General features: G+C 38.6%; 1 protein-coding gene across 2 annotated transcripts in view; it reads left to right on the forward strand.

Moving 5' to 3' along the window:
* AFG1L (AFG1 like ATPase) overlaps nt 1–16,412 on the forward strand; it is a 121,383-nt gene that overhangs the window by 89,740 nt on the left and 15,231 nt on the right. For both annotated transcript variants that reach the window (XM_084890543.1, XM_084890544.1), the window contains 2 exons: nt 3,312–3,382; nt 3,639–3,739. In XM_084890543.1, the coding sequence (XP_084746669.1) occupies nt 3,312–3,382; nt 3,639–3,739 (172 nt within the window). The remainder of the gene's footprint in view (nt 1–3,311; nt 3,383–3,638; nt 3,740–16,412) is intronic.

Consider the following 16,412-nt stretch of genomic DNA (forward strand, 5'->3'; position numbering starts at 1 on the left):
AGCGGGCGCAGAGTGGCCAGGCGCCGCAGAGAGCTACTGGTGCATGGATTCATGCGTAGGGCTACTAGTTTGCTAGAATCTTCACAGTAGCACTATTCACAGAAACCTCAAGCTGTAAGCTACACATAAGCTCTGTATAGTTTGGTTTAGTTTAAGCTTAATCTAAAGAGAAAATAATTGTCATATTCATTTTCTTTTTTCCTTATTTATTTATTTATTTATTTATTTATGTATTTATTTATAACTATATTGTTTAAAGTAGGGGTGTCGAACTCAATCAGAGAAGGGGCCAAAATCTAAAATCCAGCCTAAATCGTGGGCCGAATGGTTTACTGAACAATCATAAACTGACAATGTCATAAACTGACAGCGGAGTGCAGTGATGACAGCGTGGTGCGGGCCACATTGCAAGGCCTGGCGGGCTGGATTTGGCCCGCGGGCCTTGTGTTTGACACATGTGGTTTAAAGTATTACATATGTCTCCTTTCCTCCCCCCATTGAACTCTCCCCTTTCATTCCCACCCCCTCCCCACCCAACACATGCCCTCACTCCCCTACTGTCTGTGTCCATGGGTTCTGCTTATATGCATGCATATAAGTCCTTTGGTCGATCTCTCACTCTCCCCTCTCCCCTGCCTTTCCTTTGAAGTTGGATGGTCTATTTGATGCTTTTATGTCTCTAGATCTAGTTTAGTTTATCAGTTTATGTTGTTCATTATATTCCACAAATGAGTGAGATCATGTGATATTTATCTTTCTCCGACTGGTTTATTTTGCTTAGCATAATGCTCTCCAGGTCCATCTATGCTGTTGCAAATTGTAAGAGTTCCTTCTCTTTTACAGCAGCATAGTATTCCATTGTGTAGATGTACTACAGTTTTTTAATCCACTCATCTGCTGAAGGGCACTTAGGCTGTTTCCAAATTTTAGCTATTGTAAATTGTGCTGCTATGAACATGGTGGTGCATATATCCTTTCTGATTGGTGTTTCTGGTTTCTTGGGATATATTCCTAGAAGTGGGATCACTGGGTTAAATGACAGTTCCATTTTTAATTTTTTGAGGAAACTCCACATTGTTTTCCACCAGTCTGCATTCCCACCAGCAGTGACGGTTTCTTTTTCTCCACATCCTTGCCAGAACTTGTTTGCTGATTTGTTGATGGTAGCCATTCTGACAGTACCTCATTGTCATTTTGATTTGCATCTCTTGGATGATTAGTGACTTTGACCATATTTTCATAGGTCTCTTGGCCTTCTGTCTTCTTTTAAAAAGTGTCTATTTAGATCCTTTGCCCATTTTTTGATTGGATTGTTCACCTTCCTTCTGTTAAAGTATATGAGTTCCCTATAAATTTTGGAGATTAGGCCCTCATTGGATATAACATTGGCAAATATGTTCTCCCATGCAGTGGGCTTTCTTGTTATTTTGTTGATGGTTTCTTTTGCTCTGCAGAAGGTTTTTATTTTGATGTAGTAGACAAAAAGACTTGGTCTTTTTTTTTATTCCATATGGATTTTTGGAGAGTTTGTTCTAGGTCTGTGAAATATGCCGATGGTAATTTAATTGGAATTGCATTGAATCTATAGATTGCTTCAGGTAGTATGGACATTTTAATGATGTTGATTCTACCAATCCATGAGCATGGTGTATATTTTCATTTGTTTATGTCTTCCACTATCTCTCTTTTCAACCATCCTATAATTTTCCAAGTACAGATAGATCTTTTTCCTCCTTAGTTAAATTTATTCCTAGGTATCTTAATTTTTTTTGCTGCAGTGGTAAATTGAATTGCTTTTTTTTTTTTTTAAGTATAGATTTCTGGGTGCTAATTTTATATCCTGCTAAATTGCCAAATTCATTTATTAAGTCTAATAGTTTTTTGTTTTGTTTTGTTTTTATGGAGTCTTTAGAGTTTTCTATGTACAATATCATGTTATCTGTAAGTAATGACAGTTTTACTTTTTCTTCTTTTCTGATTTGGTTGCCTTTTATTTCTTCTTCTTGTCTGATTGCTATGGCTAGTACTTCCACTACTATGTCAAACAGGAGTGGTGAAAGTGGGCATCCCTGTCTTGTTCTTGTTCATAGGAGAATGGTTTCAGTTTTTGCCCATTGAGTATGATGCTGGCTATAGGTTTGTCATACAAAGCTTTATTATGTTGAGGTATGATCCCTCTATTCCCACTTTGCTGAGAGTTTTTATCAAGAAATGGTGTTGGATTTTGTCAAATGCTTTTTTTTGCATCAATTGATATGATTATGTGATTTTTGTCTCTCAATTTGGTTATGTGATGGATCATGTTTATTGATTTGCGGATATTGTACCTGCCTTGCATCCCTGGAATTGAGTTTAATTGCTTCCACACCTAGATAAGAGTAATTTGTATGTCAAAATCAAGCATATTGGTGGGTCATCCTGTCTAAGTTTGTATGTAGATAGAGTTGGAATAAAATTCCATTTTCACTTGAAGTTTTTTTTTTTTTAACAGCATTTATTTCCTCTACCAGTTATTTTATTTTATTGACTGTTAATTTATCAACTCCTCTTGAAAAAAAAAAAAGGTGAGAGGAAAAAGTATTATCATAGTATTATCACATTTATATATGTAGGTTCCTTAAACCATATGGTGATTTCTAATTAGAATACAAAAGGTTCTTTGAAGAGGCTAACTTCATAGGACTGCAATGTTGGGTATCACAGAAGGAAAAAGTTTTCTTGAATTTCCGACAAGAATACTTTGTAAGAAGCTCTATGGTTTATAATTGTTCTTATACTCTAAGTCTGATAAAGTTTTTGATGTGTAGATCTCGTTGGTATTTCAAAGCTGGTAATTTAATTCTGGATGTTTGATCCTCTCAATCAGTGGCTTGACTTGATTTTTTTTTTAAAAAAGCAGCTTCAATATTTAATTTCACATGTACCCTCTCGGTAGAGATTTCAAAGGATACTTTGCTGGATGCTTGACTGCCTTGTCTATTTGCTCTTGTTTTGCATGCATGGGAGAGCCAGAAGCCTTTCTTTTCATTGTGTACACATAGTATTAATGGATTTACTCTGCCTGTATCATCTCATTACTGGAAACAGCCAGAAGCACAGAAGTCTTTCAGTGTATGCAAATAAGGCAGAATCATCTACCTGAGAGTTAATATTCTCTGCTTTTAAGTGTATTCTAAATCTAATGTTTGTATTTAGAACATAACATCCTGTTCTCTTCTTTTATGGGCAAAAAGCTAAGCAGGCTCAGGCAGCTGTTTGATGTTGGCTTCAAGTGTTATTAATTTCATATTCTATTATTCTTTTCACTGTAGCACAAGTGAAGCTGATGTGGAGGCTGTCATGGATAAGTTGTTTGATGAGCTGGCTCAGAAACAAAATGATTGTACGTAAGTTAATTTCTCTTGAAAGAGAATACATTTAGAACACAATGCCCAATCTCCACTGACCAATTAATAAGTTCCATTGCTGTATATGGGTTGATGCCACGCTCAAGTGGCAGTCATTGTATCAGCATTTTGTCTAGTTTATGTGTTGAATCATGTGCTATTATTCATCAAGCTATGCATTTCCTATCTGTAAGAGATGAATTTTATAGTAATTATCCAGACAAGATTGAGTCTTTGTTCATGTTCCCATAGTAACTAGACCAAGGATTCTAAAAGTGCAAGGCAGAGAGCTGTGCCTGAATAAAGCCTGTGGAACCATTGCCGACTGCACATTTGAAGAGCTGTGTGAAAGAGTAAGTATCTAGACACGTCCAGACTCATTGGCCTTTTCACATGTTAAAATACTTCAGATTTTCCTCTCTGTCTGTTTCAGACTTTAAAATACTATCCACAGAGTCAGAATGGATTTAAAAGTCTCATTAAGGGAAATACTTATCTGTATATGACATGTGCTTTTTATAGATATTGGCACAAAATTTGCACTTGGACTCTAAAACAAAAATTAGAAATACAGAGAGAACTGTCAACTGTTGCTGGAAGCAGAACTAAAATCAGTCTTAGGAATATTTTATAAAAATGAAACATAAGAGAATATTATTATTATGATGATTTTTTTTATTGATTTCATAGAGGAAGGGTGAGGGAAAGATCAATAATGAGAGAGAATCATTGATTGGCTGCCTTCTGCACACCTCCTACTGAGGATTGAGCTCAAAACCCGGGCATGTGCCCTGACTGAGAATTGAACCGTGACCTCCTGGTTCATAATTTGACACTCAACCACCAGCCGGGCATATTATTTTTTAATTGAGGTGAGGTTAGTATGTGCGGGAAGGAAGACAAATTAATATTACCATGATCCAAGGATGTATTACAAAAGATTTTCTATTCCTCATTCTATTACCCATCTGTTATTGCCATAATATCTGGCCCATTTGTACCAGGGTCAAAGAAAGTGAGTATTTATATCCATTACATACCCTACCTAATAAAAGAGCAATATCAAATTAACCACCACTCCGCTACACACAAGCCATGCCCACCAGCCAATCAGAGCGAGTATGCAAATAAACCCAACCAAGATGGCTACAGCCACAGAGAGCAGGAGAGAGGATTGGATTTCCCAGGCAATGGAGGAAGCCAAGCTTTCCGCCTGCCCTTGCTGGCCTAAGCCTCCATTCAAGGGTACAAAGTTTCAATTATAGAAGGTAAACAAATCCAAACAGAAATGGTGGTAGCCACGGAGCTGGAAAGAGCGGGAGGCTAGGGTTTTCCCAGCAATGGAAGAAGCAAAGCTTTCCACACACCCTGGCCAGCCCAGGCCTCCGCTTAAGGCTACAAAGTTTAAATTATAGAAGATACCCCAAAAGAAATGGCTGCCGGCTGGCCAAGGAGTGAGCAGGAGGCTTGGCTCTGCTCCAGGCTACAAATGTTCAATTGTAGAAGGTAAATAAATTCCAGATACCAGGGCCTCCGCTTAGGTCTCCAGGGGGGATTGGCTGGCCTGCAAACCACCACAGGCACCTTGGTCAAGCCGCCCCACACCCCAAGGGAACCCCCACCCTGATCTGGACACCCTTCAGGGCAAACCAGGTGGCCCCCACCTATGCACCAGGCCTCTATCCTGTCTAATAAAAGAGTAATATGTAGATTGATCATTATTCTAACACATAATATGGCTGCCCACATGTGGTCAAAGATCCTGCCCCCTTGTGGCCACAAGATGGCCACCACAAGATGGCTAGCAGGGGAGGGCAGTTGGGAGGCACCAGGCCTGCAAGGGAGGGCAGTTAGGGGTGACCAGGCTGGTAGAGGAGGGAAGTTGGGGGCAAACAGGTTGGCAGCGGAGTGGTTAGGGGGTGATCAGGCTGGCAGGCAGAAGTGGTTAGGGACAATCAGGAAGGCAGGCAGGCAAGCAGTAGGAAGCCAGCAGTCCTGGATTGTGAGAGGGATGTCCCAGATTGGAAAGGGTGCAGGTTGGGCTGAGGGACCTTCCCCTTCCGTGCACAAATTTTGTGCACTGGGCCTCTAGTATGTTACATAATAATATATTTAACAGAGAAAATGTATGTATACACACATTCATATAAATGAGAAAGACTTTTGATTGCAGATTCATTATAAAAATGAGTTCTGTCTTTTAAAAACTCTAATTCCCAATGCTCAATGGATATTCAATATATTTATTTGCTGTAAATCTTGAGAAAAATAAATCTAAATCACACCTTCCTTTAAGAATAATACCTCAATTATCTTTTATCAATTATTATTCCAGCTGGTCTCTGATTTATCTTGACTTTTAGGTAACTAAAAAACAATTGTTTTTCAGTAGGGGAAGAAAAAGTCTTTATTTATACCTGCCATCTATTTCATGAGTACTTTTCTTAAAAGCTAGTGACTTAATTACTTCTAACTAGTGTACATTTGACATTTTTATTTATTTTTAAAAATACATATTTTTATTGATTTCAGAGAGGGAGGGGAAGAGAGAGAGAGAGAGAGAGAGAGAGAGAGAGAGAGAGAGAGAGAGAGAGAGAGAGAAGAGAGAGAGAGAGAAAGAGAGAGAGAGAGAGAGAGAGAGAGAGAGAGAGAGAAAGAGAGAGAAACATCAATGATGAGAATCTCTGATGGCTGCCTCCTGCATGCCCGCACTGTGGATTGAGCCCGCAATGTGGGCATGTGACCTGACCAGGAATCGAACCATGACCTCCTGGTTCATAGGCTGATGCTCAACCACTGAACCATGCCAGTGGGACTACATTTGCCATTTTTAAACCAGTGAGATAAACCCAATCTACAACTTTCATTATAGAAATAAAGCACTTCAAAACCAATAAGGTTTTGAATCAAGTAGCATCATCTGACAGGGTGATAATGTCTGTCTCTGTTAGTAAATATGGACCCTTCACACTTCTACTGAGTCACTCTTTTCTGGGTCCTTGTAATCTAATATCTCCAAAGAAATTTCTATTAAGGCTTCCATTACATTTTACGTACTTTGCCAGAGAAATAAACTTGAGAAAAATCTGTGAGTCCCAAAGACAAAGCTGCTGCTCCTTCACCAAAGGGACCTAGGGAGGAGAGGGGAAGGACAGACCTGTTGTGTCCTAGGTAGTGAGGCCAGATTGTCTCTTGGAACAGATACTGAAGAGATAAAAATATCTATCTATCTATCTATCTATCTATCTATCTATCTATCTATCTATCTATTATCTCTCTATCTATTTTTAAGTGTTTTTATTGATTTCAGATTGGAAGGGAGAATGAGGGGATAGAAACATCAGTGATGAGAAAAAGTATTGGCTGCCTCCTGAGCACCCCCTACTGGGGATTGAGCCCATAACTGGACATGTGCCCTGACCCAGAATCAAACTGGGACCTCCTGGTTCATGGATCGAAGCTCAACCACTGAGTCACAGGGCTGGGCATTATCTATATTTTTAAGGTGCTGATGACTTTAGGAGACTTAGTACCAAGAAAAGGCCACTAGCCAGGACCAAAATCTTCAGTCTATGGTCTGGAGGTAGCAGAGAAGATTATTAATTGGGACTTTACCTTAAAAAGTGAAAATAACATTAAAATAAATAATTTTATCTTATTTGACAAAAATGTGATTTATAATAGCACTATGAACTAAATTCCTAGAATAACAATGAACAGATGACTATTTTTGGCATAACTTTCTTGACAAAGTTTATGATTTGGTTGTTCAGTTACATAGGAAATAATGTTTACAAAAATATTTCAGGATTTCATCAATTTTTTTAAAAAACCTTTTAATTTGTGAATATTTCAATTATTTTCTTTTAAAGTTTTATTGACTTTTTTTTCCTTGTTTATGTTGATCAGTAACTTTGCATGGACAGGTTTGCTCTTTCTATGCATTGTAATTGTGATGATTACTATTATACATTAGACAAGCATTGACTGACTGACAAAAGATACCCCTGTGAAGGGTGGGGTCAGGTACTGGTACTAAGCTGTGAGGGGTGTTTGAAAACGGGCTACATTTCTGTGTGGTCAGTTCAATTGTGACTATTTTCTTGCTATGATAATCTTTTGTTTCTTTGCAACCTTATAACTGTGGCAATTCAGAGATTGAATACTTACATGAAGAGGACTCTTGAAATCATTCAGCTTCAGTTGTAACCTGAACTCTTAATTAGTTATAATGGTCTTATGAGCCATACTAAACAGTTGCCAAAAACCATTCAGTGAATAAAAAAAAATATCCAACCCAAGGTAAAGAAGTTGTCATCTGGTGTGTCTGGGACAGTGCCAGCTTTGGATCACCTAGCTCAGGGGTCCTCAAACTTTTTAAAGTGGGGGCCAGATCACGGTCCCTCAGAGAGCTGGAGGACCGGACTATATGAACTACTAATCCCTACTGTAACACCTTGGCTGCGCTCACTGCCCAAAAAACCTGGCGGGCAGGATCAGACTCCCCTGGGGGCTGCATGTGGCCCGCGGGCCGTAGTTTGAAGACCCCTGATATTCCTAGCTCTATGGAAGGCTCTTGAAGTCCCAGGTGCACCCAGCCACAACTCCTGACACCATCATGAAAAAAACCTTTGGTGAGAAATGGGTGGGCTGATAGTCTGCAACAATTATTATTATTTTAAAATATATTTTTTATTGATTTCAGAAAGGAAGGGAGAGGGAGAGAGATATAAAAACATCAGTGATGAGAAAGAACCATTGATTGGCTGCCTCCTGCACACACACACACACACACACACACACACACACACACACTGGGGATTGAGCTTGCAACTAGGGCATGTGCCCCTGACTGGGAATCAAACCCAGGACCCTGCAGTGTGTAGGCTGATGCTCTATCCACTGAACCAAACCAGCCAGGGCGTATAACAATTACATTTTCCCCATGGCCGCCTCCCAGGGGATAATTGTGTGTGTGTGTGTGTGTGTGTGTGTGTGTGTGTGTGTGTGGTTGAGACTTAATTGTTTGTGTCTTGATGGTAAAAAAAAAAAAAAAAAAAAAAAAAAAAAAAAAAGGTACTGACTCTAAACCCTGGATGTATACCATAAATAGACTAGAAAGGCGTGGGACAGCCTCTCTTCTCCCATCTCTCTCCCTCCCTGCTCCAGTATATTACTTCAGATCTGGAATCCTACAGGTTAAGATGGATTCTATTGGTGGCTCATGGATTCTCTTTCTTTGCAAACCTGCATTTTAACACTGCCATGCTCAGAGAAGCAGTCCCAATTAGGAGACCCTATAGCACCTGCTCAATAACAAGAGCAAACATTGCCATCTATCAGGCATCCTTCTAAGTATTTTTTATATATGAATTCACTTTATACTTAAAATAGGGAGGCAGGCACTATTGTCCCCATTTCATAGGTGGAGAAATTGAGGCACTGAGCTCTTAAGTTACTTTCCCAAGATCTCAGAGCTAGTAAGTGGAAGAACTAGGGCTCTGAACTTCTTGGTAGTCCAGGAATAAGATTCTGCACTCTTAATTCCTACTGTATTTGAAAATGTTCTGGACAAGTTTCATCAAATTACATTAATATAATTCCAATTCTCCATGAAATACAATCACATACTCTGTGAATTCACACATTTGAATAAGCTTTGAGCCTCTTATGCAGCATGAAGCTGGGGGTGGAATAGAGCTTCTCCAGTCTGACACCCTCAGGTGAACTGAGAGCCTTAGCACAGAACTGTCCAACACACGTGCCTTGGCATACCCACTGGGAGTGGGCACAGCTATGACCCCTACGACCTCCTGAAGGCTATATGGGCCTGTACCTCCAAGCTAGGGACCTCAAGCCTTAGGCAGCCTCATTTCTTTCTTCTTAATAAAAATATCCTTTTCTCCCCCTGCCATGATATGAAAAAGGTTGGGAGCCCTCTTTAGAGAACTGTGGAAGGGTAAAGGCGGGTATCTTTGGTGGTCTCTGTACCTGTCACTCCCTCCCTATCAGAGCGGTGGTAAAAGGAAAATGAAGCAGGTTCATTTGTGAGGATATGACATGATGGTGTCCGTTCCTCACCTCGACTTAACTGGCGGAGATGTCAGAAATATGGTCTCTTAAGTCAGCAGTTCTCCAAAGATGGTTCTTAGGAGTCCTTGTGGTCAAAGCTCTCTATAATAATGCTAGGACACTATTTGCTTTTTCACTTGGTGATGTTGTAATCATAGTACAAAGGCAATGGTGGGTAAAATTGCTGGAGCCTTAGCTGAATCAAGGCAGTGGCACTCAATTATATTGTATTCTTCGTTGCCCATGTAATTATTAAAAAAATAAAATTCAGTCTCATTTAAGAATGTCATTGAAGAAGCAATAAAAATTAACTTTTTTAAATAGCACCTCTTAAGAACATGACCTTTTCATGTTCTCCATGATGCAGGAAGGACACATGAAGCACTTATGTATACCAAGTACAGCTGTTATCCTGAGGAAAAACACCAAGTAATTTTTGAGTCGCTAGCTGAACTAGCCACTTTTTTCATGGAATGCCATTTTTACCTGAAAAAAATGAGGGACAAACTATGTCTATTCGGGCTTGGCAGATAGTTACTCACAATATTTGACAGACATTTTCTTTTTTTCTTTTTTTTAAATATATTTTATTGATTTTGTACAGAGAGGAAGGGAGAGAGATAGTTAGAAACATCAATGAGAGAGAGTCATCGATCGGCTGCCTCTTGCACACCCCCTACTGGGGATATGCCCGCAACCAAGGTACATGCCCTTGACCGGAATCGAACCCGGGACCTTTCAGTTCCCAAGCCGACGCTCTATCCATTGAGCCAAACCGGTTTCTTAAAAATAAATGAAGACTGTCACTTTAAGAAAAATAACTAGGAGTAGTTGCTGCCAGTGATAACATTTGAGCAAACAAATGAAAATTAGGATTTTGGAAGACTTGTTGCCACCACCATGAACTTGACAGCTTCCCATTTTTATGCATTTTTTTCCTGATGAGATTGATGGTGATATTAACAAATGTAAAATTTTGACATTGTGTAATTGAACATGTCAACATTTGGAAGATCTCACTGTACCAATATTTTCTAACAACCATTGCATACTTTTACAGAATCATGCATGACAAAAGATCCATTTAAAGTGCAAGAAGGGCTCATGGATTTTAATATAACAGAATTTTAAAAATACACTGGTGTTATTTCAGATTGTACATTGCAATTAACATTTTAAAAACTCTTGTCAAGTTTTAAACAATTTTTAAATAGACTATTTTTAGAACAGTTTTAGTTTTACAGAAAATTTGAGAAAATAGAGAATTTCCATATTCTCCCAAATTCAGTTTCCTATTATTGACATTTAACATAATTATGGTACATTTGTTACAATTAATGAACCAATATTGATGTGTTATCATTAATTAGTCTTTTTTAAAATATATATTTTTATTGATTTCAGACAGGAGAGGAGAGGGAGAGAGAAAGAGAAAAACATCAATGATGAGAGAGAATCATTGATTGGCTACCTTTTGCACACCCCCTGCTGGGGATAGAGCTCTTGACTGGAATCAAACCTGGGACCCTTCGGTCTGCAGACCGACGCTCTATCCACTGAGCCAAATGAGGTAGGACATTAACTAGTCTTTATACCATTCAGATTTCCTTAGTTTTTACCTAATGTCCTTTTTCTGCTCCAGGATACCACATTGCTTTTAGTTGTCATGTCTCCTTAGGTTCCTTTTCGCTGTGACAGTTTGTCAAATTCCCTTGTTTATGGTGAACTTGACAGTTTTGAGGAGAACTAGTCAGTTATTTTGTAGAATGTCCTTTAATTGGGATTTGTCTTACGTTTTTCTCATGATTATACTGAAATTATGGGCTTTGTGAGGCAGAACATAGAGGTCAAGTGCTTTTTTTTAAAACTTCAGATCAAGGGCACATGCTATCAATATTACCACTGTTGATGTTAACCTTGATCATGCTTGTCTGAGGTTGAGTTTGTCTTATTTGTCTACCATGAAGTTACTCTTTTCTCCTTCTTTCCAGAGTGTGCTCTTTGGAAGGAAGTTCTTATTGAGTTTTCATGTAGCATCAAAGAAGAATATCCACAATTATCTGATAAAGCTATTAAAATGCTTTTTCCTTTCCCAACTGTGTATCTGTGTGAGGTCAGACTTTCTTATATATTCCAACCAAAACAACGTATCACAATAAATTGAATGTAGAAGCGTTATATGAGAATCCTGCTCTCTTCTATTGAGCCAGACTTTCATGTGACTTGAAAAAAAAAAAGTAGAACAATGCTATGCTATTCTTCTTACTAAATTATTTTCATTTTGTAAAATATAATTTTTTCATTAAAATGTTACTTATGTTAATTTGATGGATTGCATGTAATAGTTATATCATTCTTATTTTAAATAAATTAATAAATATATTTTTTAATTTTAGTTTTAATTTTTAATACAGTAAATACAATATTAGATAACCCATATAAACAGAAAGCTCTTTGGGCTCCTCAATAAGAGTGGAATCCTGAACCAAAAAGTTTGAGAATCACTTACTTTAGGGTTAACTTCTGTGAATCAAAATGAAAGGCAAGCAAAAACAGAATTCTAAAGGCTTAATGAGTAAACTGACTAAACCTAAAATTTCCTTCTTGAGAAATGTAATTTTTACACCTGCAGAAAATTGTTTTCTCAATTGATAACTGTGTTCACAAGTAACTGTTTTTGCAGGAGTAGTTTGTTATTTGTGTCATAAAAATAATGACAGGTGGCCAGGTGTGTTTGTAAAAAGTGTGAGCAGAAAAATATATCATTGATGCCTTTGCACGGGTGTATACATTGTTCACTCTCAACTTGTTCATTAGCTTTCTCTTTTGGTTCTTAGTATTCAAAGAAAAGAAGTACATCAGATGCATGATTTGGCCTTTATCTGTTTATTAATCTTGATTATATCATATTAGTTTATATATTTTTAAACTTAAACTGTATTGAACAGTATCTCTTGGGGAGTTAAGAGATATTTCTCTTCCTTTATCTATTTTATGCTTTATTTCATTTCATGTATTCCAAATGAAACCACTTGTTGGAAACTGCTTATGGTTTATGCCCTGTGCTTGGTACATTCTCAATAAATACTAAAGGATGAATTAGCTTTTATCTCTGCTATTTGGCCAAGAGTCAAGTCTGCTGGTGTTCGGGTGCCAGCAGTGGTGATTAGCATCAGGGAATAAGGGCATTAATCACCAGAGCTAAGGCAGGCAGCCAGCCTGGCTAATGCATAGGGGACAGGTAGAGCAGAAGTGAGATTGAACAGAGTTTAGTAGAGAATGGATCAGATTCTTGCAGGGAGGAATGTGAATCCAGTGTCAAAAATGAGCCCTAAAGATAATGAGAAACATAAACTTATGAACAAAAATAGATCCAGAGACAGAGAAGCATTGAACAGACCGTCAAACCTCAGAGGGAAGGCAGGGAAAGTTGGGAGTGGGGCGGAGTGGGGAGGGTGGTGGTGGTAAAGAGATCAACCAAAGGACTTGTATACATGCATGTAAGCGTTACCAATGGACACGGACACAGACACTGGGGGTGGGGTGGGTAGGGCATGTGCTGGGGGTGGGAGATGCTGGGGAGGGGTCCATGGGGGAAAAGGAGACATATGTAATACTTTAAACAACAACAACAATTAAAGGGGTGGGGGGGTGGAGATGAACCGTAAGTCTTTTTGTCCTCTGGCTTTTCCTGCCTATATTCCTACTTAGCCCCTCAGGTAAAGAGGCATAGTCTCAATCTTGAAAGGCACCTTAAATCCTAATCCTTTTACAAACTGTGGTCCTCCAATTGTTTCAGAATGTCGTTTTGGAGGATGTCATTGAATGCGGGAGAAAGAACATAGGATACATGCAGTTAGATGTAAAATTTCAACATATGGCCCTGGCCAGTGTGGCTCGGTTGGTTGGAGCACTGAAAGGTTTTGGGTTCCATTCCTAGTCGGAGTGTGTTCCAGAGGCAACCGATTGATATTTCTCTCTCACATCAATGTTTCTCTCTCTCTTTCCCTCCCCCCTTTCCCTCTCTCTAAAATCAATGGACATGTCCTTGAGTGAGGATTAAGGAAAAAAAATTAAAGTAAATAAATAAATAAAATTTCAACATACATACCTTGACCTAGATTGTTTCCTAGAGGCCCTCAGTATTATAAGAAAGGTTTTTGGAATAAAATCTCATAATTGACCTATACAATAATTTGACTTAAAACTGTAAGATGTACAGTAGTAATTTTTCACCTGAATTTATTTAATTATTCTGAAATGTTGTAAATAAAAGAAAAATAGAACTCTTTTTAAGGTTGGAGGTTTGACTGAAGGATCAGATTTTACTAATTGCTGATGATGATTTGTGTTGGGTTAAAAGTTGTTGATGTGTTTTGTGTCTTACTATTAATATAAGGGAGAAGAAAGGACTTAGAGGAATGTCCATAAAAGAGGGACTAGATTAGAAATTTAAAAACTATAGTCACTTAGAATAAATGTGGTGATTTCCATGAGGAAAAGGAAGAAGATGAATCAAAAGGGATGGAGAAAAACTGGGTTCAGAGAACACCTTCCTACTCTTCACATGGGAAATTCTCTGTTCCGGGACACATTGTGAGGCTGAGCAGTCATGCTTAGCTTCTGTTCCCAAACTCAGGCCTTAGGTGCTGCAGGGGTGGCCTTCTCAGACTCAGCTGCCTAGGGCTTCTCGGAAGGAGAGAACTTGCTTTCACTTTCTGTGAATCTATATATATATAGAAAGCCAGCGACCAGAACGCTGGAAGGATTGGAATAACCAGAACGACTGGTCACTATGAGGCCCACTGCACTGGCCACCCGGCCTGACCAGGGGTGGGCTGGCCGGCCAACCTCCCGTGTCCCCTTCCCTCCCCAGCCCAGCCCCAATCGGCCCCCATCGGGGCAGGCCAGCTGGACCCCACCTGTGCATGAATTTGTGCACCAAGCCACTACTATATTTATATTGTGCTGCTAATTGCAATGGTTTAAAAGGGTGTGTGGTCTCTGTCATAGTGGGGAGAGTGCCATGGGATTCCCAGAGGATCTTGAGAGAACAAGTGTGCTAAGAATTGTGCATCTTCAATATGTGTCTGTCGTAGGAGGGAAGTTACTTTGTGGATCAGATCTAACTATATTAGAAGGAGACTCCTCCTGTTCTTTTTAGGGTCGCTTCTCTAAGAAACTCCTCCTATTCCTTTTAGGGTCAAATCTCTAAGAAAGTATGACAAAGTAATATTTAATATTTGTTTCAGTGTTTTGGAGGAATGTGTCATTTATCTGCTCAGACAGTGATTAAAAAGTATGAATTAAATTTTTAATATTAAAGTGGTCATTAGCTTTTTAAAATTAGAATTTGTTTTTAATTTTAAATAAATTATCACACTTGGGTTTAATAAGAAATGTATCACAATTCTAAATAATAATTAGGAATAGTTCTCTAAACAGAAGACTTATGTGATGAAATGCTTGGTAAAGTGTTAAGAAAATCCAGGCCAACCAATTGATAGTGGCTATAAAACACTTTACAGCTACTTGTTTGCTGGCCCAATCTAAATTTACAGATTTTAGAAACTCAACAAACCCCTATTAGATACAAAGAAAATCGCTCCTAGCACATCATAGTCAAAATGCTGAAAACCAAGCACAAAGAAAATGTCAAAGCAGCCAGGGTAACAATAATATGATTAATGAGGCTAACTTCTCATCAAAAGCAACGGAGACCTGAAAGCAGTGCAACATCTTTAAAGTGCTGAGAGAGAAAAAAACCCTGGAAAATTCAGATTTCTCTTTGCAGAGAATCTAAGAGTCCAGCTGGAATTTAGGTTATATGCTGGAGAATGGTGTGCATTCAGGTAGGATAGATGGGTGGAGGTGAGTGTAAGGAGTTTGTATATCAGGTGTGTTTGGATTAGACCTTCCATCAGCATAAAACAAAGTAGTATTTTTAAAACAGACCTGTGTTGGATAGTCTGGTCAATATGTGAAGATTGGCACTGTGGCTGCCAAATGTAGAGCCTTTGTGTGCATTAGTTGAAACCACTTCTCAAGATGGGCCTGGAGCTAAATGAGCAAATTAAAGTGTCCCCCTTCACCCAGGTCAAACATGTCAAACTCGCAGCCCAAGGGCCACATGCGGCCCACAACGAATATTTTTGCAGCCTAGCCAATATAACGGTATGTAAGAAATGTTTTAATGCAAATTTTATAACTTAATTTTTATAATATCCTGTTATACATAATTATTAATAACAAACTACAACATTCGCTAATGTCTGATTATTGTAATCGTGTTGCATTCATTTCCCTTTGTGCCTTACACGCAGGCACACCATTTCTCTCCACTAATACTAGCAGTGAATATTGTAACAGCCGGTTGCCACGTCATTAGTCTTGTACTGACTCGTATGGTGTGCACAACAGGAAATATTTCACTTTCGGAGAACAAGAAAAATAGGTTCATTTGCATTATACTTATTAATTTATGCAGTTATTCAGTGTCTGGTAAGTTAATGTTCAAGAAAAATACTAATTTTTATTAAAATTTATTATTTTATGTTAATGATTACTCATTTATTTCAGCCCTTTGTATTCAGCGTGGCTCTATCAACATAAACCTATGTTTCTATGAAAATTGAAGCTTTTGTTTTTTGGGGCCCACATAGACTTAAACCTTGTTTATTTGGCCCGTGTGAGCCTTTGAGTTTGACATGCTTGGTCTAAATGGATGCTGCCCCTCACAGGGAACACTGCCTGGCAAACAGAGCATAGGCTGGATTTCAGCTAATTGCCCTTCAAAATGATAGATTAGAAAGAATAAAATGAATGTGAGAGAAATCTATAAGATTGGGTGTAGACAGGTTTCAGGGCCAAGGACAAGACACCTATGCTCTTTTCAATTTGGATGACCAGAGGAATGGCAGGACCCTTAAGATAAATATGTGTGTGTGTGGGTGG

This window comes from Pipistrellus hanaki (genome assembly GCF_964339955.1).
Source record: "Pipistrellus hanaki genome assembly, chromosome: 7".
Lineage (NCBI taxonomy): Eukaryota > Metazoa > Chordata > Mammalia > Chiroptera > Vespertilionidae > Pipistrellus > Pipistrellus hanaki.